The 27,078-nt window shown below is 54.1% G+C and overlaps 1 protein-coding gene across 1 annotated transcript in view; it reads left to right on the top strand.

Moving 5' to 3' along the window:
* The window catches only part of DNAH1 (dynein axonemal heavy chain 1), a 72,867-nt gene that overhangs the window by 14,783 nt on the left and 31,006 nt on the right, over positions 1-27,078 (top strand). Inside the window, exons 8-31 of the mRNA XM_034996644.1 lie at positions 7,739-7,896; positions 9,142-9,353; positions 9,977-10,275; positions 11,700-11,850; positions 12,666-12,861; positions 12,957-13,180; positions 13,669-13,788; positions 14,157-14,239; positions 15,324-15,465; positions 15,911-16,066; positions 16,453-16,651; positions 16,732-16,985; positions 17,555-17,767; positions 19,233-19,397; positions 20,509-20,630; positions 20,731-20,836; positions 21,350-21,529; positions 22,140-22,280; positions 22,884-23,047; positions 23,241-23,354; positions 23,805-23,993; positions 24,283-24,388; positions 25,079-25,192; positions 25,633-25,782. Of these exons, the coding sequence (XP_034852535.1) occupies positions 7,739-7,896; positions 9,142-9,353; positions 9,977-10,275; positions 11,700-11,850; positions 12,666-12,861; positions 12,957-13,180; positions 13,669-13,788; positions 14,157-14,239; positions 15,324-15,465; positions 15,911-16,066; positions 16,453-16,651; positions 16,732-16,985; positions 17,555-17,767; positions 19,233-19,397; positions 20,509-20,630; positions 20,731-20,836; positions 21,350-21,529; positions 22,140-22,280; positions 22,884-23,047; positions 23,241-23,354; positions 23,805-23,993; positions 24,283-24,388; positions 25,079-25,192; positions 25,633-25,782 (3,958 nt within the window). The remainder of the gene's footprint in view (positions 1-7,738; positions 7,897-9,141; positions 9,354-9,976; positions 10,276-11,699; positions 11,851-12,665; positions 12,862-12,956; positions 13,181-13,668; positions 13,789-14,156; positions 14,240-15,323; positions 15,466-15,910; positions 16,067-16,452; positions 16,652-16,731; positions 16,986-17,554; positions 17,768-19,232; positions 19,398-20,508; positions 20,631-20,730; positions 20,837-21,349; positions 21,530-22,139; positions 22,281-22,883; positions 23,048-23,240; positions 23,355-23,804; positions 23,994-24,282; positions 24,389-25,078; positions 25,193-25,632; positions 25,783-27,078) is intronic.

Genomic DNA, 27,078 nt, shown 5'->3' with positions numbered 1-27,078 from the left:
ATTTTCTAATACTGAAACAACCTTGGACTCCTTTAATAAATCCCACCTGGCCATGGTGTATCATTTTTTTTTTAATATTTTATTTATTTATTTATTGGAGAGCGAGCGAGAGAGAAACAGCATGAGAGAGGAGAGGGTCAGAGGGAGAAGCAGGCTCCCCACTGAGCCGGGAGCCCGATGTGGGACTCGATCCCAGGACCCTGGGATCATGACCTGAGCCGAAGGCAGTCGCTTAACCAACTGAGCCACCCAGGCGCCCAGGTGGTGTATCATTTTTTAAAAATGTGATAATGGATTCTGTTGGTTAGTATGCTGTCTAGAACTTTTGCATCTATATAAGTAATGTTGGTCTGTAATTTTTTTTCTGTACTGTTATTATCAGGTTTGAAGCAAGTTATACTTGCTTTATAAGAATATTGATGTTTTCCTTCATCTTTAAGACTCTGGAACGGGGCGCCTGGGTGGCTCAGTCGTTAAGTATCTGCCTTCGGCTCAGGTCATGATCCCAGGGTCCTGGGATCGAGCCCCACATCGGGCTCCCCGCTCAGCGGGAAGCCTGCTTCTCCCTCTCCACTCCCCCTGCTTGTGCTTCCTCTTTCGCTGTGTCTCTCTCTGTCAAATAAATAAATAAAATCTTAAAAAAAAAAAAAAAGACTCTGGAACAATTTTTATTGTATTGAGACTATCTGGTTATTCTGTTCTGAAACCATTTGGACGTGATGCTTTTTGGTGGGATAGTTCCTCTATAACTTCATTTTTCTACAGGAATCGGTCTAGTTAAGCTTTGTATTTCCAATTTGGGGGTCAATTTTGATATACTTTGTTTCTTTAAAAAATGATCCATGTTTTCTAGGTTTTAAAATATATTTGCCTAGACTTTTGATAAGTGATCTCATGATTTAAACAAAAAAAAATTTTTTTTAAGATTTTATTTATTTATTTGACAGAGAGAGAGGAAGAGCACAAGTTGGGGGAGTGGGGGGAGGGAGAAGCAGGTTTCCCGCCGAGCAGGGAGCCCAATGCGGGGCTCGATCCCAGGACCCTGGGATCATGACCTGAGCTGAAGGCAGGTGCTTAACAACTGAGCCACCCAGGCACCCCTAAAAATTTTTTTCTGTTTCAATGTTGACTTCCCCTGGTCTCTTCTTCTTTTGTAGAGTTATGCTCTCTTCCTTTTTTTTGCTTAATTAAATTACTTAGTGATTTGTTTAATGTGTTAATTTTTTAAAAATAGGACTTGGGTTTATTAATTTGACTGTTTTCTACATTTACCTCATTCATTTCTACTTTTTAAAAAGATTTTATTTATTTATTTGAGAGAGAGAGAGTAAGGGGGAGGAAGGCAGAGGGACAAGCAGACTCCCTGCTGAGTGTGGAGCGTGACACAGGGCTCCATGCCAGGACCCTGAAATATGACCTGAGCTGAAGTGACACGCTTAACTGACTGAACCACCCAGGCGCCTCCATTTCCACTTTTTATTATTTTCTTTCTTGTGCCTTCTTTTGGCTTATGTTTTGTTATATTTATAGGAATTTATATTTTATTTATAGGAATTTAATTCACTTATTTATGTTCTTATTGATAAATGTGTTTAAGGCTAGTGAACTTTCTTCTGATAACTGCTTTAAAAATAGTCCACAGATTCTGATATGCAGTATTTCGTTTTTTTCATTCCAAGAATCTGATTTGTATTTCCCATTTCTTTAGAGAATTGTTTAATATCAGGTTTTACAATTTTCCATATGAAAAGGACTTGTTAAAATTTGTTTTTAATAATTTCTACTTTTAGGGGACACCTGGGTGGCTCAGTTGGTTAAGCGACTGCCTTCGGCTCAGGTCATGATCCTGGAGTCCCAGGATCGAGTCCTGCATCGGGCTCTCTGCTTGGCGGGGAGTCTGCTTCTCCCTCTCCCACTCCCCCCTCTTGTGCTCTCTCTCTCTCTCTCACTCTCTCTCTCAAATAAATAAATAAAATCTTTAAAAAAAAATTTCTACTTTTATCGCATTGAGATCAGAGAATGTTATTTATAATATTTCTACTCTATAGAACTTGCTGATGTTTTCTCTGTGACCTAATATATAATCAATTTTTTGCTGAATGTTCTATTTGCATGTGAGAAGAGGTATATCCCTATAGTTAGGGTATAAGAGTTTTATATATACATGTATTCCAGAAAAATCTCTCTATTGATTATGTTATTTACTTCATCGATATCTTTACTTATTTTTGTCCACGGAGAATAGTGTGTTATATTGTCATTATTAATTGCGGCTTTTAGCATTGAAAAGTGTCCTTGATCAGGTCAAATGCTTTTTTTTTTTTAAAGATTTTATTTATTTATTTGACAGAGAGAGACACAGCGAGAGAGAGAACACAAGCAGAGGGAGTGGGAGTGGGAGAAGCAGGCTTCCCGCTGAGCAGGGAGTCCGATGTGGGGCTCGATCCCAGGACCCCAGGATCATGACCTGAGCCGAAGGCAGACGCTTAACGACAGCCACCCAGGCGCCCCGCTTTTTTTTTTTTTAGGTCAAATACTTTTTTTTTTTTTTTTTAAGATTTTATTTATTTATTTGAGAGAGAGAGAATGAGAGACAGAGAGCATGAGAGGGAGGAGGGTCAGAGGGAGAAGCAGACTCCCTGCCGAGCAGGGAGCCCGATGCGGGACTCGATCCCGGGACTCCAGGATCATGACCTGAGCCGAAGGCAGTCGCTTAACCAACTGAGCCACCCAGGCGCCCCTAGGTCAAATACTTTTTGACCAGAATTTTACTTTGTTTGATATCAGAATTGTAACCTGACTTTTGTTGTTTCCATTTTCCTGATATATTTTTGCCCATCCCTCCATTTTTAGCCTTTCTGAGTTAGTTTTATGTTATCAGCATATAGTCAGGTCTTACTTTGTGAGTCAAATTAAAAATCTTTTTCTTATAATAAGTTAGTTAAACCCATTCATATTTATTGATAGAGCTGCTATGTTTGATCTCAATTCTGTTTCCTTCTTTATGTGATGTAGTTTCTTTGTTCTTTAACTTTTTAATTTCTTTTTTTTTAAGATTTTATTTTTAAATAATCTCTACACCCAATGTGGGGCTGAAACTCACAACCCCGAGATCAAGAGTCCCATGATCTTCCAACTGAGGCAGCCAGGCACCCCTCACTTTTTAAATTTCTTTTGGTATTTGGGCAGATTTGTATCTTATTTTAGCGGTTTCTTTTGTAGTTAAGCCTTTTATAGTGCCCCCTGTCCCCTGCTTTCTTATTTAACCTGTTAATATCTGCTTTGTCCGTTTTTAATGGTATTCTTCTACTCCCTTTGATTTCCTTTGTAACAATCTTGACTTTATTCTACTTTCCTCATCCCTTTCTCCTCCCATTTTTAAAAAAAGATTTATTTATTTATTTTAGAGAGCACGAGCAGGGGCAGGGGCAGAGGGACAGGAAGAGGGAGAGAAGCAGCCTCCCTACTGGGCACAGAGCCTTTTGCAGGGCTCAATCCCAGGACCTCCACCCCACCCCAGATGGTGACCTGAGTGGAAACCAAGAGTCAGAGGCTCAACCGACTGAGCCACCCAGGCGCCCCTCTCCTCCCATTTTTAGTTGCTTTTTTCTCCTTATTATCTTAATATAATATTCTTCTACTATCATCTCTATCTTTTATTTTTATTTTTTTTAAATGTATTTTAGTGATTAATTGATTGTATGCTCTATGTCCAACGTGAGGCTCGAACTCACAATCCCGAGATCAAGAATCACGCACTCCACCGACTGAACCAGCCAGGTGCCCCATCTTTGTTTTAGTCTTAAATCTATAATTAAGTCAATTGAGTATATCAGACTTTTTTCCTGAAGTTTCTCCTATCATTTTGCAGGGGAGGAAAGAACAATCCTCTTTCTTTATACCCTTCCAGGTTTTGGCTGAGGCTCTGTAACAAAGATTAGCAAGAGAAGAGCTTACCAATTTATATGTTTCCCTTGACATGAGAGCCTTCATAAGGAAATGAAGACCTGAACAGGTTAGACCTATGCTAGGTTTGATGAAGAGTGGAAGGCTGTGGGAATTGTGGCAAGACAGAAGGATATGAGCTAAGGGTAGTAAACTGAGGAAAACTTAGCAAGGCCTCTTCATTGGGATTCCTCTTGGTGTCATTCCATCTTGGAGCTAAAGACACCCTTTCCTCTGGGTAAGGAGGGCACGTCTCACATGAGGATCTTGTGACCTGCTTCAGGGGAAGCCCGTTTCTCAAATTCCTTCAGCTTAAAACATGCAATATGTCAAGATGCCATATTTGGGGAAGTGTGTCCTGAACCCCATCAATCTCTTGGTTGGATGAAGCTCCTCTTCTAGTACGTTTCTCATCAAGGGCTCAAGAGTATAGTGTTCCCAGAGTTCTTGCATGTTTAAAACTTGACAGACAACTTGATTTGATATAAAATTCTTGTTTCACACTGTCATTGCTTGAGGGTTTTTTTTTTTTTTTTTTTTTTTGGCTGCTCTTTTGTTGCCTTGCTTTGAATGTTGATTTTGAGAGACCTGATGCCGGTCTAACTTCCCTTCCCTTGTAAGTTGTTTGATTTTTTTGGCTTGGGAGCCTTAGGGTTTTTTTTTGTTTGTTTTTAATCTGTAAAGTCTAGTCATTTTACTAGGGTATGTCTCAGAGTTGATCATTCTGGGTCATTTTTCCTAAGTACAAAGTGGGCCTTTTAAATACATAGATTCAGATATTCTTTATTTCTGGAAATTTTTCTTGGATTATAGTTTTAAATATTAGTTCTGTTCCATTATCCTGTTTTTTCTTATCAGGTTCCCTTATATTTCTCCATCTATCTATCTACCTATCTATCTATCTCATCTATCATCTTGCTTCTTCTTTACCTATTTCTAATTTAACAATTTCTGTCCCTTTTTGGTTCTTTTTTCCCCTCATTTTCATTTTCTTGGTTATATTCCAGTCTTTCTTCAATGTACTTTATTACATTTTTTTATTTGACTCTATTCTTCCTTAGGCACCTCCTAATTTTGCCTTCCTTCCTGAGTTAATTTTGTTTCTTCCATTTTTTCCCTGAGTTCAATGAAATAGCTTTTCGTCCCTTCCTATTATTTGCCCATTTCTCTGTTTTAGTTGTGAAATTCTGATTCAAGGTGTTTTTCATATTCCCAAACACTTGTTTAAAGATATTTCGTTCGGTTTGAAGTGCTGTGCTAGTTTTCTTCTGCTTTTTCTTTGTTTTTTTCTTTGAGGGTTGGATGAGAATTTTTATCAGGTAAGGTGGGTGCTCTCTCTCTCTCAGTAGCTTTATGTGTCCTCTACTTTCACCCATTCCATCCTTGGATTTGGGATGATTTACAAGATTCCCAGTTCCAGGGCGCCCTCTTCTGTTAGGAGAGCAAATCAGTTTTTTTCTTTTTCTAAGTGGATGGCTGTGTGTGTGTGTGTGTGTGTGTGTGTGTGTGTGTGTTGGGGAAGGGGTTGTCCTCCTAAGTTGTTTTTTCTTACCTTGCAGGACTCTAATTTTTCACTTTGGCTTCCTTTCCCATCACCCTTCAATCTCGAAAGTCCTCCTTTTCTTTTACCTTCTCCCTCCTACGTCAAGATGCCTTTCAAAGAATGTTACCTTGAATGGATGCACGGAAGTCCCTTCCTTGTCCTAAGTGCTCTGATTCTCCGGGACTCATGGTCAGTGTTTTTGCAGTTGGGGTGGACTTTCTCTTTCTGGCAGGACTTCAGACCAAGCTTGGGGGCTACCCCTCTTCTGCACCGTTTCCCTGAGACTACCCCTGTCTTCCATGCAGGGTGGCAGCAGGAGGGTGAGCTGCATCTCCCTGGGAACTGACAATTATTTTTCTACTTAAAGATAATGTGAGGTTTGGGCGTTTTGTTTATGCTGCGTATGCTAACGGTTTGGGTGTTGGTAGTGTTATTTGTCCCGGCTTTTCTTTCTTTTTTTTTTTTTCTCTTTCCTTCTGTCTTTTAAGAGCATGTGGGGAGGTTGGCATTGATGTGGCCACCATTACCTTGGTTGTCCAGAATGCCATTTCTCGGGCTTTATATTCCTGAGAATGTTTTGGGCTGTTTATAACAAATACGCTGGGCTCAGATTGGCTTAGACAGCAGGAAAACGCCCTGCTTTACTGATAACTAGAAATCAGATGCAGGGCGCGCCAGGCTCAGTGCGTCAGGGCTCTGTCCCCAGTGGGTGCTAGCTTCATCCCCAGGCAAATGGCAGCAACAGTTTCGGAAGCACAAAGTCCAGAGTCCACTGGGTCCTGCCCTAGATTGGATTCCCTCGAAGCCGGGCCTATTTGGGGGGATTCTTGTACAACTGATGTATTGATGGAGTCCTCCCAGGAGACATCTAAGGGAGTGAAGGCAGCAGGATATAATGGAAGGAACAGCTGGGCAGAGATGCTGTTTTAGGAGAAGTAGGGCCTCGGATCTCACAGGGAGCTCTGGAGCATGAACAACACCCCAGAACTTGTCCTGAGGAAGATGGGACAAGGGGGCTTGATTTTATAGCTCTGCAGTTGTTGATTATAACTGGATCATGTTCCCACTCCTAAGCCAATTAACAGTCTGATCAAGCTCCACCACAACCAGCTTAGACAGGTGAGATGACCCCAGAGCTGGGACATGTCAACTTCCCCTAAGTCAAGTGAGAAAGGAGAGAGTCCTAGAACAACAGTGAGGTGCAATGAGGAGGAAGTGGATGTGAGGCAGGCAGGCAAGTCTCCCTCTTGTGCCAGGCACAGGGGCAGGGCAGCGAACATACCCCACGAAGGGCCTGCCCTCCTGGGCTTTCAGTCTGGCCAGGGAGAGACACCATGGGAAAACAAGGTGATTCAGGGTTTTGATAGATACTGTGGAGACAAAGCAAGACAAGGGGATAGAGATGTCATGGAAGGGCTCTCCTGTCAAGAGAAGGCCTCACTGAGTGGTAACATTTGAGCTAAGTCCTGGAAAAAGTAAGGGGAGAAGAGGATTCCGGCTGGGGGAATAACAGTGCATGAATGAAAAATGTGCCCTCAGGGGGTCAGGATCATTGAGACAGGGGAAGAACTTTGGGGCACAGATGAGGCTGCCTCATCCAGAGGGGGCAAAGCATGCCTGGGGTAGAAACCCCAAGGGAGGAGCCTGGGCTGGTCCAGCAGCAGTAGGGGCTGGATCAATCAGAGTGTGGCCACCAGAAGGAACAGTATATGCAAAGGCCCTGAGGTGAGAGCTCAGAGTGCCTCCAGGAACCCAGAGGGGCTGCCTGTGGCTGGAGCTGGGGTGGGGGTGGGGACAGGAAGGTGACCAGAGAGGAGAACAGGGAAGGGCCGGTCCCAGGAAGAGGTTTGGCTTTATCCTAGGATGCAGGGGCCCAGGGTGGATTTTTAGCAAGAGAAAGATGTGCTCAGACTTGAATTTTGTGGGGAGTAGATTGGAATGGGCAGGGGTGGAAGTGAGGGGACCAGGCAGGGATGGTGCTCTGCTGGGATGACACTGAGAAATGAGAAGCAAAACAGGCAGACTTGGACTGGTGTGATGGGGGAGGGGGATGTGACACTTAAAAGGCAGGGGACAAGGGTGATGGAGGTTGGTGGCTGGGGGCCAGGTGGGAGGTGTGCCCGTGAATCTGGAGGGGAATCCCCAAACACAGGTCAATGCTAGAGCAGAGTGGGCCCCAGCCAGCCCACAGCATGGGGGTGACGGTGTGTGGAGCCCCCTGACTTCCCTGTCCCCCTTCCCTATTGGCAGGGTTCTGGAGCACCTCAGCAGTCTCTCCAGAGAAGTGAACCTGGACTACGAGCGCAGCATGAACAAAATCAACTTTGACCAGATTGTCTCATCCAAGCCTGACACGTTCTCCTATGTAACCCTGCCTGAGAAGGAAGAGGAGAAGGTGCCCAGGCAAGGTGAGGGCAGCTGGACAAAGGCGGTCCCCCTGGCCACCCCACTAGCCGGAGCCCTCCCACCCTCCCTGTAAGGTGGTCCATAAACCTAACACTCCCAGCACTCACCCTGCTGCTTCCCCAGCTGCCTAGGGAGCCAGGGCAGGGTGGGGGGGTGGTGGTGGTCCATGAAGGCTCTTTTAAAAACCAGGAGTCTTGGGGCATCTGGGTGGCTCAGTCGGTTAAGCGTCTGCCTTCAGCTCGGGTCTGGATCCTGGAGTCCTGGGATCGAGCCCCACATCGGGCTCCCTGCTCAGTGGAGAGCCTGCTTCTCCCTCTGCTCTTCATGCGCTCGCTCCTTTGCTCACTCTCTCGCTCCCTTGCACTCTCTCAAATAAATAAATAAAATCTTAAAAAAAAAACCACACATAACAGGAGTCTTGGGGCACCTGGGTGGCACAGTCGGTTGAGCGTGTGATTCTTGATCTCAGCTCGAGTCATGATCTCAGAGTCGTGAATCCAGCCCCACATCCGGCTCCACGGGCATGGAGTCTGCTTAAGATTCTCTCTCTCCCTCTCCCTCTGCCCCTCTTAAAATAAATAAATAAATAAGAAAGTAAGTAAGTAAATAAAATCCAGTAGTCTGAGTAGCACAGAAGGAAGCAGGTAATGTGTTTGAGTACAGCAAGTGCTCAGAAGTGGATGGAAGGTCTCTGATGGTCTGAGGGACATAGGGCAGCAAGAGCAGGTGGCATTGCTGTGGCCCATTTGACCTGTGGCAGACTGCGTCTCCGAGTAGGACAGCAGTTCCCCCAAGCCCTCCTTTCTTTGACTTCCCCGATGCCTGGGAATTTCGTTTCCCGGACTGAGCTGCTACGCTGTGAAGGGTCCAGGGAGCTGGGGTAGGACATGGACGGTGGGCACTGCGAAGGTCCTGGTGCCCACATCTCCCTTGCTTGGTGCTGGGTTCTGTGCAGAGTGGGCAGGAGTGAAGGGGGAGAGGGTCTGTGGTTCTCATCCACTTCAAAGGGGTCAGTGGCCCAGAGGGGCCTGGAGGGGATCCATTTACTCACCCCAGAGTGGGCAGCTCGCTGCGAAGCTGCGGGGCCATGCTTGCAAGCCGTGGGAAGAGAGGGGTCCTGGGGATGTGGCTGTCTCTTAGGGAGGAGACATGAGTTGTATCTCTCCCTCACCACCCTGTAGATCCATCCTAACCCCTGGTGTGTCCCAGGCCAATCTGACACTGGCCCTCCACCCCCACCCCTGCAGGGCTGGTGAGTGTCCCCGAGTACCCTTTCCGGGAGCAGAAGGAAGACTTCACCTTTGTGTCCCTGCTTACACGGCCAGAGGTCATCACGGCCCTCAGCAAGGTGCGGGCTGAGTGCAACAAGGTGACCACTATGTCCCTGTTCCACTCAAACCTCTCCAAGTACAGCCGCCTGGAAGAGTTCGAGCAGATTCAGTCCCAGACCTTCTCGCAGGTACATAGGCATCCGGGGTTTGGAGGGCCACACGCAGGCCGGAGCCTTGGAACTGGCCAGCAGTGAGGCCGTGAGCCCCTGTTCTCCTTAAAACCTAGATTTTGTGGGAGGCTGGGGGGTACCCAGGGGGATGGCTCATCTCAGAGAGGAGAGGAGACCCAGGGTAGGCTCCCTTTCCAGTCACTTTCCATCCAACCCTGGAGAGCAGGAACTCCACATACCCCCTAAGGATGGGGGTATGCGGGAAGAAGGGTGTAGCCTTGTGGGAGACCATCACCAGATGGCCCAGGAGAAAAGCTCCCGGTCCTGCTTTGTTCTGTGTCTGTCTCTGCTCATGCCCTGTGTCTCAGTCTCTCTGTCTCTCCCTTAGCTGGAGGGAAAGTCCTGCTTCTGCTGCCCCTCCCCCCTCCTTCCCCCAGAGGAGCCCCAGTCCCCAGGGTCACAGGAGGGTGTTGGCTGGTAGGGCTTGGCAGTCAGTTGGGGTCGGGGGAGAACCTTCCCCGGTCATCTGGGTCCTGAGGCTGCCCCAGCACCCTGGTGCCTAGGGTCCCTGAGTGTGGTGGCTGTGGGCAGCAGGTTCCTGGGGGGGGGTTGCTGCCTGATGTCACCCACCACCACTCCAGGTGCAGATGTTCCTAAAGGACAGCTGGATCAGCACGCTCAAGGTGGCCATGCGGAGCAGCCTGCGTGACATGAGCAAGGGCTGGTACAATCTCTACGAAACCAACTGGGAGGTATACCTCATGTCAAAGCTGCGCAAGCTGATGGAGCTGCTCAAGTACATGCTGCAGGACACGCTGCGCTTCCTGGTGCAGGACTCGCTGGCCAGCTTCTCGCAGTTCATCAGCGATGCTTGCTGCGGCGTGCTGGACTGCCCTGATAACATGGTCTGGGGCGAGGACCTCATCAACAGCCCCTTCAGGTGGGGCTGGCCGGGTGCAGGTGCTGGGGGACGCCACCACTCCTCCTTGCTAGGCCCCAGTGGCCAGGCTGGTAGGGGTGGGGGGAGCGGGGCAGCCGGGACCGGGGTGCCCAGCACTGCCAGGTCCTGGACGGCAGGGAGAGCCTGGCCCCGGTCCTGGTGGCCAGGGAATGTCCCACCAGCTCCGACTTGCACATCTCTGGGTGACCTTCATTTTCTCCATCAGTCCCTGAGTTATTCAATCAAAAGAAATATTCTTTGAGCACTTGCCATGAACCTGGTGGGGTTCTAGGGGACCCAAAGAGGCCTGACTCCTGCTCTCATGGGGGACAGACAGCAAGCCAATGAATCAATAGACAGTCACTGCCAATCTTGGCAGGGGCTGTGACAGACCCTGGGTGGGGCAGGGGCCTCCGCCAGGGGGTCAAGGTCATCTGAGTCAAGACCTGAGACTGAGAGGAAAGCGGCCAAGGAGATATAAAGGAGAGGTACCAGGTGGAAGGCCCAGCACATGCGGAGGCTCAGAGGGGAGGAAGACCTTGGGGCGGTCAAGGAAGGAGGGGCTGGCTGCTATGGCTGGAGTGGGGAGGGCTGGTCAGGATGATGTGGGAGAGGTCACAGGGACAGGCCAGATCACAGAGCCTCCTGGGGTCATGGTCGGGGGCTAGATTTATTCTAGGTGTGGTCAGAAGCCATCAGAGGGGAGTTATAATCCGATTAAACAATGCTCTGGGTTTGTGGGGACAAGTGAGGCAGAAGACAAGTCAGACCAGGTTTCCTGCCATTGTCTAGACAAGGGATGACGCGGCTGGGACTTGGGGGAGGTGCGGATTTGGGGCTGTGCCTAGGTGGCATGCTATGGGCCTGGCTGTAGGAGGATGTGCAGGGGGAGGAGGGGAGGGGAGGAGACAAGCTGACTCTTGGGGTCCACCGCTAGCACCGAGCCCTGAGGGGAGCTGGTGGGAGCCAGGGGACACAATGTTTGAGATGCCCATTAAAGGCCCAGGTGGGTGGTGGGTGGCAATCCAGAGTGCAGCAGGGAGGCCTGGCTGGTATGTAGGCTTGAGGGTTGTTGGCATGTAGTGGGCATCTCAAGTCAAGGATGGTGGCCTCTTGGGGAGAGCGTGGGTGCCGCAAGGACCCAGGGTCTGGCTGACCTGCCCTGATGACCTCAGGACTGCCTGGTGGTCTTCCCTCTCCCCGGTACCTGTGGACCTCTGGGCAAGGGGCAGGGATGGAGTAATATTTGGCTGGTGCGTGTTTTTCTGTTAACTTAGAGGTTTCTAGAAGGAGGGAGGAGGCAATTCTTATGCATGGAGAAGCTCAAGAGCCATCGTGCTGGCAGGAAGGGCAGAGGGCTGGATCTGCTGCACACAGGCCTCCTCGGGCCCCTGCCCACAGTCAGCCCTACTATTGCCCCACAGGCCCCGGAAAAATCCCCTCTTCATTGTGGACCTGGTGCTGGATAGCTCGGGGGTGCACTACAGCACGCCACTGGAGCATTTCGAGACATCTCTGCTCAACCTCTTCGACAAGGGCATCCTGGCCACGCACGCGGTGCCCCAACTGGAGAAGGTATGGCCGCAGTTCAAGGCCCAGGGCACCTGCTGGCCTGGCTGCTCATGGCTACCGAGGCACAGGCCAACTGTAGTAGAGCAGTTCAACTTTATTTCAGGCCTCCCACCTGGCCGGCAGTGTGCTCAGACCTTCAATTCTTGAACAGCTCACTTAATCCTCACCACGAGCTGTGCTGGGAACCATTAGTGTCCCCATTTTGTTGTGCCTCATAAGGGCACACAGTGACTGTCAGACCTGCGATTCGAACTGGGCTCATTCACCCACCCCTGCCACAGCTGTTCTGGCCCAGATTCCACCCTCTTGATCCCACCCAGCTCCTGGCCTCTCTCTTCAGCTAAGATGTGGACGCAGACTGACCTCCACACTTGGGACCCCTTGTCAGAAGTCCCCACTCATCACACACCTGGTTACATCTCACTCCTCCCCGCCCAAGAGCTTCTGGAACTCCAGGCCCCTCTTGTCTTCCTTACCGGTTAGCCAGAGCTATCAGTGACCTGGTGGCCCTGTCTGCTCCTTTCCTGGGCACTGGGCTGAGTCAGGCCCAGGCAGAGGAAGACGCTGCCCCTGGGTGGGGCTCCCGGGGCTTCCAGCCCTGTATTAGTCCACAGCCTGCTCTCAGAGACACCACAGCAAACCCTCTCCCCTACCCTTACCACGCTGTCTCTGATTGCCACACTGGTGCCCCGACCCCATCACACTGTCTGTGATTGGCCACACTGCTGCCCACTCAGGCTTCGGATCCCATCCCCAACCCCTCTGCCCGCCTGCCCCGAGGCTCATCCAGCTCTCCGCCCCTGCCTTTGGCTCCGCAGCTGGTGATGGAGGACATCTTTATCAGCGGCAACCCCCTGCTGGAGTCCGTGGGGCTCCACGAGCCATTGGTGGAGGAGCTGCGGACCGTCATTGCCAATGCTGCGCGCAAGGCCATGATCCCACTGCAGGCTTACGCCAGAGAATACCAAAAGTATTTGGAGCTGAATAACAATGACATTGCCACCTTCCTCAAGTGTGTGCATACATCTGAGGGCGTCTGGGTGTTGGTGTGACCCCCAGCCACCCACTTACCACCCTCTGGCCATCGTGTGTGCCCACTGTCCACAGAGCCTACCAGACGCACTGCCCGTCATCCTCGGAAGTACGGGAGGTGGTGCTCACCCACCTGCAGGAAAAAGAGATTCTGGACAGCTCGCTGCCCAGCAGTATCATTATTGGGCCCTTCTACATCAACACCGACAATGTCAAGCAGAGCCTGTCCAAGAAGCACAAGGCCCTGGCCACTTCCATGCTCGACATCCTGGCCAAACACCTGCACAAGGAGGTGGACAATGTAAGTGCCCAGCACCTGGCCCTGGTGACTGCAACAACACACGCACTCTCGCCTCCATAGTGAGCTCCCACGAATAAGGTGTCCCTAGGCAGGGTGAGGGCTGTCTGCAGACGCCCAGGCCAGTGGAAGGATCTGGAAGTCACCCTGCCTTGACCCCCCGCCTGTCTGCAGGGAGCCGTACCATAGGGAAGGTCCCAGGAAATGGGGGCTGCTACCTCTTTTCCTAGACTTGGAAAGACCTGGGAATCTCTCCTGAAGATGGGCTATTTCATGGAGCTGAGGGTGTGCGGGTGGCCTCAGAAGTCCCATGCATGTGTTGGCTGGGCCCAGGAAGCTAGGGAGACCTCAGCTCCCCAGCAAGTCGGCTGCAGGAGGTGGTGGGTTGGGGGGCAGTTACCTGTTGGGAGACACTGAGATCCAAAGAGGAGGAGCAGGCCCCAGGAAGGGACAGGGACATGGCCTCCCTAGCGCCCTCCGCCCACCGCCAGATCTGTGAGGAGTTTCGCAGCATCAGCCGCAAGATCTATGAGAAGCCCAACAGCATCGAGGAGCTGGCTGAACTTCGCGAGTGGATGAAGGCCATCCCTGAGAAGCTGGTGGGGCTAGAGGTGAGGCGGGTGTAAGGGGGACTGGGGGCTGGGGTCGGGGACAGGCAGGGGCTGGGAGATTAGGAGCCAGGAGGCTAGAGGTGAGGTAGACACAGAGGATGGGGGGGTTGGGAGGTTATGAGGCTGGATGCATGGTAGAGGTTCAGAGCCATGCTATCTGGAAGGCCAGGAGGGTGGAAGGTATGGGACGAGGGCTGGGGGTTGGAGGTGTGGCGGCCATGGCCTTTGGAGCCCTGAGCCCAGTGCCCACCCTGCGCCTCCTCCCCAACTCCAATTCTCCCCTCTCTGGAAGAGAGCTGCCTTTCCTTAGCGCTCGACCACTTTGGGGTCCCACCCACGCAGTTCTCATTACCTACCTGTCCGTGCAGGAGAGGATTGTGAAGGTCATGGATGACTACCAGGTCATGGATGAATTCCTTTACAACCTCAGCACAGAGGACTTCAACGACAAGTGAGTGGGAGCTTGGCTCTCAGACACATGGCTCTCAGATATCCCCACAGCCATGGGCTGTGTGGTTGCACTGGAAATGCCAGCCAAGATGTCTGAGACCGTGGCTCCACATGGGCCAGGGCCAAGTGGCCAGTGGTGCAGAAGGAAATCATTTGAGCCTCTTGGTCTAGGGACCCTGCTGCCCCCTCACCCTATCTCCGTTCTCTATACCATTGTCAGCCTGACACACAAATGTTCACACGGGCCTGGAATCCCCTTGTTTGTGGTGGGGGTCCTTTGGAATCGTTGGGAGCACAGAGAGAAGGCAAAGCCCGCCTGGTCGGTCCCTGGGGAGCAGCACTTGTCCCCACCCAGCTCAAGAGCATTGTGGGAAACAGCCTTAGATTCGGACTGCCTTACTGAGGCCCCCAGAAATCCCTTGCCCACACTGCCTCACAGGCCAGGGGTGCCTTGAGAATGTTGGGGCCTGGAAGAGGTTGGCATTGTCCCCTGGGAGCCCTGCCAAGAGCCCCAAGGCACCGGCTTCCCAGGACATCCTGGTACTCAGGGTGCGCCTCCCCGGGGTCAGCATTCCTAGGCCAGATGCAGGCAGAATCCCTGAATTTCACAGAGCCCCCACATCAGCCAGCAAAGGGAGTCAGTCTGGTATGAAGGAAGCTGGCCTGGTGGCCTGGCTGGTCACCAAGAAAATGCAGACTAGAGGCTGTTGCTTTGCCTCATGGGAGGTGAGGCCCCTCCAGACCCTGGAATGTGAGGGGGTACCCAGCATCACCTCTCTCATTTCCAACACCGTTCTCCCCCTTGCCCCATCACTGCACTGGGCACTGTGGACCCGCATCTCTCTGGATGCCCACCACAGCTCCCAGACCACAGCCGCAGGGTAGGGACGGCCACCATCACCCCGATGGTGGCAGTGGCTGTCTCCAGCTCACTTCCACTTCCTGGTTGCTCAGCCCTTGCCAGTTCCAGCCGCCGCCTGGATTCCCCCATTCTCCCCTTCACCCTGGGTGCCCCTGCCTGACCAAGCCACCCCACAATTTCCCCTGTAACCTTCCCCCCCAATGTCCACCCCTGCCCCCTCCAGGTGGGCTGCCAGCAACTGGCCTTCTAAGATCCTTGGGCAGATAGAGATGGTACGGCAGCAGCACATAGAAGATGAGGAGAAGTTCCACAAAATCCAGATCATGGATCAGAACAATTTCCAGGAGAAACTGGAGGGGCTGCAGGTGGGGCTGGTTCAGGGCTCTGCTATGCCTCACTCCCCACCATGTGCTCTGGGCCAGGCCTGGCTTCATGCACGCAGGAGGGGCTATGGGGATGTTTGGTGGGTGGACTGGTGGGTGGATGAACACATGGCTGGAGGGGTGCCTGGGCAGCAAGCTCCAGAAAATTCAGGGTTACAAAGAATCCCAACTCTTCTATGGTGTCCTCCAAGCTCCAGTGGGCAAAAAAAATGGGCACAGTGTTCAGGGCACTGGGTCTCCCTGTGACCTTGTTATGTCACCCTGGGACAGTCAGCCTGCTTGTGATGGGCCAGGGACCCGCTTACTCCAGGAGAAGAAAGTGCCCTGAGAACTGGGAGGACCTCAGGCATGTATGGGGTGTGTATGGGGATGCATGCACACGGTTGGGGTCCCAGAGGCCTCTGACCCCTTGCTCCTTGGCCAACAGCTGGTGGTAGCTGGCTTCTCCACCCATGTGGAGATTGTGCGAGCGCACGAGATCGCCAATGAGGCGCGGCGGGTCAAGAAGCAGCTGAAGGACTGCCAGCAGCTGGCCATGCTGTATAATAACCGCGAGCGCATCTTCGGCTTGCCCATCACCAATGTAGGCCTCCTGAGGGCACGTCGGCCCCAAAGCTCCGGGGCTTGAGGAAGAGCCTGTGGCCTTTGTGGTCATATCTGAACCCAACTCCCAGGTGGCAGGGCCCTGGCATTTGGCGGGTAGGACTGAGCAGGCTGCAGAGAGGGACTCCCCAGTCCTGGCCCTCAGGGCAAGGAGACTGGCTGGGACCAGGCAGAAGGCCTTGCTGAGCCACTCAGAGCCCAGAGCCTCTGCACAGCGGGAGGAAGGGAGGCCAGGCCAGGGCTCGTGGGGACAGGGGCAGGAACGGCAGCCAGGAACGAGGGGGAGAGGACCTGGCCCAAGAAGGAGCAGTCTGCAGAGAGCCTGGGAAGCACCCCCAGACAGCCCTGGTTCGTCTGCCCCTACAGTACGACAAGCTCTCCAGGATGGTGAAGGAGTTCCAGCCCTACCTAGACCTCTGGACCACGGCCTCCGACTGGCTGCGTTGGTCTGAGAGTTGGATGAATGACCCCCTGTCGGCCATCGATGCCGAGCAGCTGGAGAAGAATGTCATTGAGTCCTTCAAGACCATGCACAAGTGTGTGAAGCAGTTCAAGGACATACCAGGTAGGCAGCCAAGCCAGCCTGTCCCCTCTTTTCCCTGCCCATGCTGGCTGCCTCTCACACCTGCCTGTCCTGCCCGGCAGCCTGCCAGGATGTGGCCTTAGACATCAGGACCCGCATCGAGGAGTTCAAGCCCTACATCCCGCTGATCCAGGGGCTGCGCAACCCTGGCATGAGGAACCGGCACTGGGAGGTGCTGTCCAACGAGATCAACATTAATGTCAGGCCCAAGGCCAACCTGACCTTCTCTCGCTGCCTCGAGATGAACCTGCAGGACCACATTGAGAGCATCAGCAAGGTGGCCGAGGTGGCTGGAAAAGAGTATTCCATTGAGCAGGTGGGTGGCCACCAGGAGGCCCACCCAGCCCCAGGGCCTAGGAGGAGGACACTACTGGGCCCCACCCCTGGGGTTGTTCCCCAGGCTCAGGGGTTGAGGTGGATTCTACTCGGTGGGTTAGTTGTGGATGTGAAATGCTTGGTGCAATGTTCACCATCCCTGTTATTACTCAGTTACTCTTCTCAAGTACTTCTTGGCCCAGGAAGGAGCTGATAGTATTACCCTCCTGTAACAGGTGAATACATTAAGGCTCAAAGAGGTTCAGCAGCTGTCTGGGGTGACATAGCCAGTAAGGGCTAGAACTGGGACCAGAGCTTCTAACCAGCACCTCAGTTGCCTCCCAACATAGGTGTGTATGCTGTACCTGGGCAGCACGTGTAGGAGTACCAGCCGACCTTGAATTCAGACAAGGCCCCATGGGGGATTGGGTGATCAGACCAGCAGAGATTATTTGCCAGATGACCACGGTCATGGCTGGGCAGAGCCCACCCTTTGCTGTCCGGTGCTGGTCATACAGCAGTGTGCTGGCTCCCTCCCGGCACCCGGCCGTGACTTGCCCCCCACACTAGGCACTGGACAAGATGGAGAAGGAGTGGTCAGCCATCCTGTTCAACGTGCTGCCATACAAGGAGACAGACACCTATATCCTCAAGAGCCCGGACGAGGCCTCACAGCTGCTTGACGACCACATCGTCATGACCCAGAGCATGTCCTTCTCGCCCTACAAGAAGCCCTTCGAGCAGCGCATCAACTCCTGGGAGAGCAAGTTGAAGCTGACCCAGGTGGGCCCTCACTCCTCCCCAGCCCTCACATAGGCAGCCCTTGATGGTGTCTGGGTGCGGCTCGAAGTGGGGAGGTGCCTTACCTGGGTCTGCCCTGCTCCTCGATCTCTGACAGGCCCCTCATTCAGGGCAGAGCATCTAGGATGAGGCTCTCCATCTCTGAGGTTTGGCTACCAGAGGAGGCGATTCAGGATATGAGGGTGGGGCCATGTATGGTCCGATGCTGTGGCTGGGGAGGGGAATGAAATGCTTGGTCTTGCGACCACTAAGACCTCCAGTCTCAGAACTTTCTGGGCTGGACACCACAAGGCCCTGAGGCTCCTCAATGCCATCTGCTCTGCTCTGAGCCTCCCATTCCTCTCTCGTTTGAAGCTGGCTCGGGGTGAAGGGGCCGGGCCGTTGGGGACTGCCCCTCTTTAAGGCTGTCTGCTGAGCCTTGGAGGACTGTCCTGGGGTTAGGCCTACTGGCGTGATTCTTACAGTCACTTCCCTGGGACCTTCCTGGGAGCTGCTCAGGAACCTCCAGTGAAGGTCAGGAGCCGAGTGAGGAGGGCTTATATGTACGTTCCTTGGATCACCCAGAGATGTCTGAGTTGGTCAGCATTGTCCCTGGGTCTCCCTCCTTTGCTCACACTGCCCACCTGCAGTTCCATTCCTTCCTGCCATCTCCAAGGCTCAGCATCCAGCAGCCCTCACTGACTCCCCCACATCTACCAGCAAGGTGGCCCTTGGTGCCTCTTACAAAGCCCATCACACATGCTGGGCCCTTGGTGATTCAGAGGCGGAACTGGCAGCTTCGTGGGCTATGGGCATCTCAAGCGCAGGACCCCATCCTGTTTCTCTGTTTCTCCTGATGCCCACACGGGCCTAGCACAGGCCTGGCACGGAACTGGCTGAAGCACACATCTCTCGAGGAAGGGAATGAATGAACGAATGAATGAATGAGTTTGCACTGATGGGAAAAGAGATAAATCCGTAGAGAGGAGTTTGAAGGTAGAAGGAGAAATCAGTTGGTTTTGGAGGCGTCTCGATCTTGGACTGAGGTTTCAGAGAGTATTTTAGGGATCTCAAGCTCAAATCCCAGTATACCTCAGAGACTCCTGGGGTCATAAACCCAAAAGTCCTTCCAGGAAAGGGGACTGGTTTGGGCCTCCATGCACTGGGCTCTTTCCTCTGTGACTGCAGGGCTCACTGGTGTGAGGGTGGATCTCTCGTAGGGAAGAGTGGCTCCCCTGGCTCTGCTGGAGGCTCTGGTGTCCTGTGGGGGATGCAAGGTTTCTCTGGAAGCCAGGGCCTCTGTGCAGCCTTGGCTCCCTGGAGCAGTGGCTGGCAGGGCCATGTGGAAATCCCCCCGTGGATGCTGGCCCAGTGCTCGGTCCCGCACTCTGGTCGGGTGAGAGCTCCAGGTCAGCAGGGATAGGACCTAACGTGGACCCCAGGCCCTGACGGTCCATGCCCTGCCCAGGAGGTGCTGGAGGAGTGGCTGAACTGTCAACGGGCCTGGCTCTACTTGGAGCCCATCTTCAGCTCTGAGGACATCAGTCGGCAGTTGCCCGTGGAGAGCAAGCGCTACCAGACAATGGAGCGGATCTGGAGGAAGATCATGAAGAATGCCTATGAGAACCGTGAGGCGAGCTCACATGGGGAGAGGAGGGGGCAGCCGGGACCACTGGGGAGCCTGGTCACGTTGTTGGGAGCCTCCTGGTCTCTTCTCTCTCTGAACAAGAAAGACTGAAGGACGAGTCCGAGACCTGTGTCCCTTTGAGTGGACTCCCCAGTCTTGAGAGATATTCCTCAGAAACACAATAGTTGGTTTTCCCCTTGAAGATTTACAGTCTACATTAGGATTTTTTTTTTTAGATTTTATGTATTTATTTGAGAGAGTGAGCATGAGCAAGGGGAGGAGCAGAAGGGAAGGGAGAGGGACAAGCGGACTCTGCGCTGAGCTTGGAGCCCGACATGGGACTCAGTCTCACAACCCTGAGATCATGACCTGAGCTGAAACTAAGAGTCCAACGCTTAACCAATTGAGCCAACTGAGCCACCCCTACGTTATTAGGATTTTAGAGATTGTATTTATTCATTTTATTATATATAGAGAGAGAGCGAGCGTGGGGGGGTCGACAGAGGGAAAAGGGAAAAGAGAAAAGAGAATCTGAAGCAGACTCCATGCTGGGCGCAGAGCCTGAAGGCAGGGCTTGATCCCAGGGCCCTGAAATCATGACCTGAGCCAAAACCAAGAGTTGGATATTCAGTTGACTGAGCCACCCAGGCGCCCCTACGTTAGGATTTTAAAGGCTCTGACAAAGCCCACAACAAATCAAATTCCTTGGCTTTGTTTAACCCTAATTTTTTAAAAAAGATTTTATTTATTTATTAGAAAGAGAGAGCATGAGTGGGGGGAAGGGGCAGAGGGAGAGGGAGAAGTAGGCTCCCCACTGAGCAAGGGAGCCTGACACAGGGCTCCATCTCAGGACCCTGCGATCATGACCTGAGCAAAGGCAGATGCTTAATGGACTGAGCCACCCAGGTGCCCATAGCCCTAATATTTTTTACCATAGACTATTTTCTGTGGATTGATGGGGTGATGGATGTGGGCCCTGGCTCAGGGCCATTTTTCTGTCCTCTCTCCTTCCCAAGTCCTACTGGGGTCTCTGGCCAGCATGGGTGCCCTCTGAGCCCACCTTGCTGCCTCCCAGTTTGACCATGCTCGCTTCCACTCTCTGGCCTGGGCCATGCAGGTAATCAATGTGTGCTCTGACCAGAGGCTGCTGGACAGCCTGCGGGACTGCAACAAGCTGCTGGACATGGTGCAGAAGGGCCTCAGCGAGTACTTGGAGACCAAGCGGGGTGCCTTCCCCAGGTGGGCACCACCTGGCCCATGCCCACTCTGTCAGTGTCTGCCCACGGGGCTGGGGTGTGAGGCTGCTTGACCCACTCCCTCACCCCTGTTCCCCTGGCAGATTCTACTTCCTGTCAGATGACGAACTACTCGAGATTCTGTCCCAGACAAAGGACCCCACAGCCGTGCAGCCCCACCTGCGCAAGTGCTTCGAGAACATCGCCCGGGTGGGTAACTGGGCCTGGGGTTCAGGCCCGGGAGCTCTGGGACACCTTTCCAGGGAGGATAGCTCTTTTCTGGCTCCAAGTCCTTTTAGCAGGAGCTGAGGTGGCCTGTGAGATTCCTGGCCCTTGGCGACAGCTGGGGCTTGTGGGAGGAAGGGCAGCTGTAGAACCCCCAGCTCGGTGGAGTCCTGCCCCCCCCCAACCCCTGCCAGTGCACTGCGGTGCTGGCTGGGCCAAGACACGAGACACGAGAAACGCAGGAAGCGGAGGCTCCTGAATCACCTCATCCTTCTCTTCATCTACAAGGGAGGCCATACAGACCTGTGGGGGAGGGGGACAAGCAGGGCAGGCTTAGCTTCCTTTCCCAAGTGGGCTGGGCCGCAGCTGGGGACAAGGCAGACCCATGTGCAGTCGGGGCAAACAGTCGCGGGGGCAGGGCCAGTCCTGGGGCTGGGGCGCATGGGGCCTCCGGGCACACATGGGGTAAGGCTGCTCTCACTCCTCCCCTGCCCACAGCTGCAATTCCAGGAGGACCTGGAGATCACACACATGTACTCGGCGGAGGGTGAAGAGGTGCAGCTGTCCTTCTCCATCTACCCGTCCAGCAACGTGGAGGACTGGCTGCGGGAGGTGGAGCGCAGCATGAAGGCCAGCGTGCGGGATATCATCGAGAGAGCCATCAAGGCCTACCCCACGGTGAGCCGTGCCTCCCATCCCAACACAGCTTCGGAGACCCCCTGCTCCTTCACACAGCCGCCTGCCTGCCTGCCTGCCTCGTCCTCGGGCTCTGCCTTGACCCTGCTGCTCTCAGTGAGCCAGCCACGGGATCTCTGGGGGCAGGTGGTCCTTGGGGCCGCTGGAGGAGGAATCTGAAAACGTTCCAAAAAGTGAGACGTGCCCCTGATAATGACCAGCTATTGTGGTTGTGTTTTAAGCACTCACTGTGCACCTGGCCCGGCGCAGGGCCTCCCCCCACAGCACCTTTCTCAGTCCATGGTCAGCAGCTCACCTGTGGGTTAGTTCAGAGATGCTTTCTGCCCAAAGGCATGTGATTTGAAAGTGGCAGTGAACCCAGGACTGTGTTCCCCAATCCTAGGCTCCCATTCCTCTGCTTCAAGGTCTTCTCCGCTGAGGAAGTGAGGACTTGGCCCAAACCCCAGAGGCCCAGAGCGTAATGGCTTCTCTCCTTCTGAGGCGGAATTAACTACTTGGGCCCAGAAACACAGAGGAAGTTTAAGCAAAAAAGAGGATGCATGGTCAGGGCTAGCCACCGCCTGGGTCAGCCCTACCTGTGTTATCTTTCTAGATGCCCAGGACCCAGTGGGTTCTAAAGTGGCCTGGCCAGGTGACCATCGCCGGGTGCCAGACCTACTGGACCATGGAGGTGGCAGAGGCTCTGGGGGCCGGTAACCTCAGTAACCAGCTGTTCCCCCAGCTGGCCCGGCAGGTCTGCTCCCCCCATCCACCCCACACCCTGGGAGAAACTGCTCCCTCCGGGGGGCTTCCCTATATTGATCCTGGAAGGGGCTTGGAGTTAGATCCAAGAGCAATAGGTGAGACACTCCTGAAATGAGTGTCTCACAACCTGCCACCCGTGGGAGGGTCTGGTGGTCTGAGGAGAGCTCTGAGGCAAGGCAGGTGCCCCTCTCCCAGTGGTCAGTGAGGGAGCCACACATCTGGGGCCCTCCTGCACTCTCTCATGGGCTCTCCTCGCTCTGTGCCTTGGCTCCTCACCACACGCCTTCCTCAAGCTCCTTGCCAGGCTCCACCACCTGGCCCCTGAAGGCTCACAAGTCTCCGCATGCTATACAGGGAGGCAGACGCCATGCATGTGCCTCTGTTTTTATTTGCTTTCCTGCCAGACTTCTCAAGTGACCCATGACCCGCCCACCCTCCCCCTGCCTCATTCTGAGCCCCTTCCCATCCTAGACCACCAGGAGCCCCCAGGATAGAGAGGTTGTTCCTGGAAGCCCACCGTCTGTGCGCAGGAGGGGAAGCCTACCTAGCTTGACCATGCCACTATGTGACAGTGTCCCCCCTGCTCCCACAGCTCAGTGACCTGGTGGCCCTGGTGCGAGGGAAGCTGTCCCGCATGCAACGGGCCGTGTTGTCAGCTCTAATTGTCATTGAGGTCCATGCCAAGGATGTGGTGAGCAAGCTGATCCAGGAGAACATAGTCAGCGTGAACGACTTTGAGTGGATCTCGCAGCTGAGGTGAGGATGCAGGGGCCCCTGGCCCGGTCACATCCATGGCTGGGGCAGGGTGGAGAGTCAGTCTCCAGTAGGCCCTGGGACAAGCTGGGTGGGGTACCTTGATGCCCTCCTTCCCCGCCTCTCCTCGGCCACATGCCCTACCCAGTGGCCCATGGTCCCCATGGTCCGGGAACCTATCTCCCTTCAATGCCAGGTACTATTGGACAAATAACAACCTGTACATCCGGGCTGTGAATGCCGAGTTCATCTACGGCTATGAGTACCTGGGCAACAGCGGGAGGCTTGTGATCACGCCCCTGACCGACAGGTGAGCATCTCCCTCCCCATGTACCCTCCTGCCCTGGCGCCCTCCCTCCAGCTCTGGCTGGCCCGAGAGTCTGGGAACCATGAGGCCCAGAGAGTCCATGCTGGGCCAGTCCATTAAAACAATGCAGGGTTAGGAGCACGGGCTTCCAGTTCAAGACCAATTCTGTCCCTCTGCTGGGCGACCTTGGACAGCTGACTCGACCCTCTGTGCCCCAGTTTCCTCTGCAGCCTCCTCAGGGTGGTTATGAGAATTTCATGAGCCGAGGTGTAAAGCTTTTAGCACACGCATGGCACTCAGGAAGCATCTAAAGGGTATGAACTTTACTAGTTTCATCAGTCAAAGCTGCCTTTCAGGGTACCAGAGGAATTGACTTGGGAGAAAGAACAGGCATAAGTCTCCGGGAGTCCTGAGGAAGGAGTGGCCCATGCCTACCTCCTCTCACTCCTGCAGGTGCTACCTGACTCTGACTGGGGCCCTGCACCTCAAGTTTGGGGGCGCCCCAGCTGGTCCGGCTGGCACAGGGAAAACTGAGACCACCAAAGACCTGGGCAAGGCCTTGGCCATCCAGACTGTGGTGTTCAACTGCTCTGACCAGCTCGACTTCATGGCCATGGGCAAGTTCTTCAAGGGCCTGGCCAGGTGAGGAAGTGCATGAGGGTGGTACGGGGCAGGGCAGGAAGGCTGACCTCTCCCAGGGACGATGCCTGAGAGGAGCCTCACAGGATGGTGGGGGGGACAGGATGGAATAATAGTTAATCAAAGGCTCAGCCCCTGGTGGGCGCTGGGGTGGCGTGGTGGGTGGTGGGAATATGGCTGAGCTGGCCAAGATGGCCGCTGGAGGCTTCCTCCCAGCAGAGTCACAGGGGGCCCTTGGAGGCGTCAGGTGGGCCCTGAACTCCCATCCCCCCGTTGTCCTTCCCTCACTTAGCGCTGGGGCCTGGGCCTGCTTCGATGAGTTCAACCGCATCGATGTTGAGGTGCTGTCAGTGGTAGCACAGCAGATCACCACCATCCAGAAGGCTCAGCAACAGCGGGTGAGCGTCGGGGTGTCCCTCCAGGTTACCAGCGCATCATGGCAGCTGTCCCCAGCATGCCCACGCTGCCGCGAGCTCCCCATACTGGCGGTGCCAAAAGCCGGATACTCGGGCCTGCCCTGAGCCCACGCTCTCTCGTCCTGCAGGGGACCAGGCAGTCCCACTCCCCCGTGTGGAAGTGTCCCTGAGGGGCTTTTGTAGCCAGCCAGGGAGCCCCACGTCCCTGCGCCACTCTGGGGGCAACTTCCAGGCCAAGCTGCTGTGGATGAAGGGATTCCTCCTACATCCTGACCCTTACGGGAAGCTCCAGCCATTTGTCCTTTCTGTAGCCTCATTCAGAGGGGCCAGAGGTCTCCTTCCAGCAACAAGAGCTGGGAGGCTGGCAGGAGCCCAACCCCACGCCAGTAGGGCTCTGGGTCCTAGTCAGAGCTGAGCTTGCCCACGTCCAGGAGAACCAGTGTCAGGAACTGGGGGGAGGGTGTCGGTAGCAGGAGATGCGTGAAGACCTCAGGGAGCCGGGACCTCGGAGGCCACCAGTGCCCACCAGGACCTGAGGTCTTAGGCCAGATCCTGAGAGAGGAGCCAACCCTCTCTCCTGGGCTGAGCAGCTCTAGCCAGGACAGGGCTTCCGCAGGGACAAGGCGGCCCATCCAGAGAGGAGGCGGGTGAGCCAACCCCTTCCCCCTGTAGGTAGACCGCTTCATGTTTGAAGGCGTTGAGATCCCACTTGTGCCATCCTGTGCGGTGTTTATCACCATGAACCCAGGATATGCTGGCCGGACCGAGCTGCCCGATAATCTGAAGGTGAGTTCAGGCACAGGGTGGCCCAAGGGGCTTCCCAGGGTACTGGAAAGCCCGGGGGCTGTGGCCTCAGAGGTGCTTAAGTGCTTATACAAGGATTCCCTGGGACAACCCTCCTGCCTGCGGGTGCTGAGACCTACCCCCAGCCATGGAGAGGAGGCCCCAGGCTTGTCCTCAGGCTTGGGAGAAGTCGGGCGGGGGGTTCAGGTCCACACGAAGGACCGGTTTCTAACGGCAGAGCCGTCCAGCCACAGGGGAGGATAAGCAGCCTCAGCCACGGCAGGTGAGGTGCAGAGGGGAATCCAAGCATCGGTGGGGCAGGAGGGCAGTGAGCCTGCCTTCCGAGGCCTGAGGACCACTGAGGACGGTGAGGTCCAGAGAGTCGGTGGGGCTCTGGGAGGGGAGGCCTGCCTTTCCATTTACACGGGCGCCCCATGCCCCAGGCGCTCTTCCGGCCTGTGGCCATGATGGTTCCGGATTACGCCATGATCGCAGAGATCTCCCTCTACTCCTTTGGCTTCAATGAGGCCAATGTGCTGGCCAAGAAGATCACAACCACCTTCAAGCTGTCTTCCGAGCAGCTCAGCTCGCAGGTGAGGCCCTGCCCCCACCAGGTTCCGGGTGTGAGAGCCACCGTCTGCCCTCCGTGAGCCCTGTGAGATAGGAATTACATCCCCACTCCTCAGCTGAGGGCTAGTTGGGTCAAGCATTAGGAGACCAAGAGCCACACAACCCAGGGCTGAAGAGCGAGCACACTGGGTCTTGTGGGACCAGAGCAGGACAGCAGCCCCCCGCCCCGTGGGCCTTCCACTCAGCATGCTGAGCCCAGCTTCCGGGGGCAGCCGCCATTGGTACAGACCCCAGCACTGCTGGCTAAGCTTCCCTGTTTGGCTCCCTTCTCAGGCAGGCTTCCCCTCTGCAGTGGCAGAGATGAGCCTAGCTCTAGGTTTACATGCTAAGTTCTAGAAAAAGTCCCCGGTGTCATCCTAATGGGCCCTCTCTGCATGACCTGCTCCTGCATGAACACCAGTCATTGTGGCCAGGGGGAAACCATGCTGCCTTTGGCCGTGTCGTCTTCCGCCCCCCCCCCCCCCCCCCCCCCCCCCCCCCCGGCCAAGCCCATGGGCTGGAGGAGTTGTGATCTGTTACTGGGAAAAACAGCAGCTGCCCACCACAGCGCAGCCTGGATGCCTGCACCTCCACACACCTTTCTTACCATCCACTTTCAAAAGCGCTACCCTCCCATTAGACCGACTGTACCCACATGGTTCTGGAAATGCAGAACCTTAAGCGGCAAGTCTAGCCCAGTCACTTCATCCTGCTCCAAGTCCAAGACTTCTGGGAAGTGTGCTGGTTTGTGGGTCAGGTCCAGATGTAGCTCTCATGGTCTGGCCCCATGGGGGATAATGAAAAAAATTTAACCATTTCCAATACACCTACTATATAATGGAGAGAAACAGAACAAGCAGCAAAGAAGGGAAAAGCCACAGTGGTATGGCCGAAAGGGTGGGTCTGGAGAGACGTTGAGACAATGTTAGAAGGAAGCTCAAAGGCCCTCCGGGCCAACCCTGCCTTCGCTCAGATGGGAACCCCTTCTTTCATGTTTTGAACAAACCTGAGTATGTCCCTGCCCCTGGTACAGTGCTGAGACCGCAGGACTCTGCCAGGGTCGGACCTGCACAGAGTCCTCACCCTCAGGGGCCAAGAGTCAAGCAGGGGATGCGGACTAGGTAGGCCTGGGAAGGGAGAGGACCATTGGGATGGTAAGGAGAAGGTGCCAGAGGCATACAGTCGAGGGCACCTGGCTCAGGCTGGGGCCTGCAGGGGGTGTGACCTTGCAGCTTCCAGCTGGGTGAGGGCCAGGTACCAGGTGGGGAGGCAGAGCGTTC

Source organism: Mirounga leonina, unplaced genomic scaffold (genome assembly GCF_011800145.1).
Source record: "Mirounga leonina isolate KUSES-001 unplaced genomic scaffold, KU_Mleo_1.0 Mir_94, whole genome shotgun sequence".
Taxonomy (NCBI): Eukaryota; Metazoa; Chordata; class Mammalia; order Carnivora; family Phocidae; genus Mirounga; species Mirounga leonina.
The sequence above is the reverse complement of the archived record's forward strand: the minus strand, read 5'-3'. Positions and strand labels throughout refer to the sequence as shown.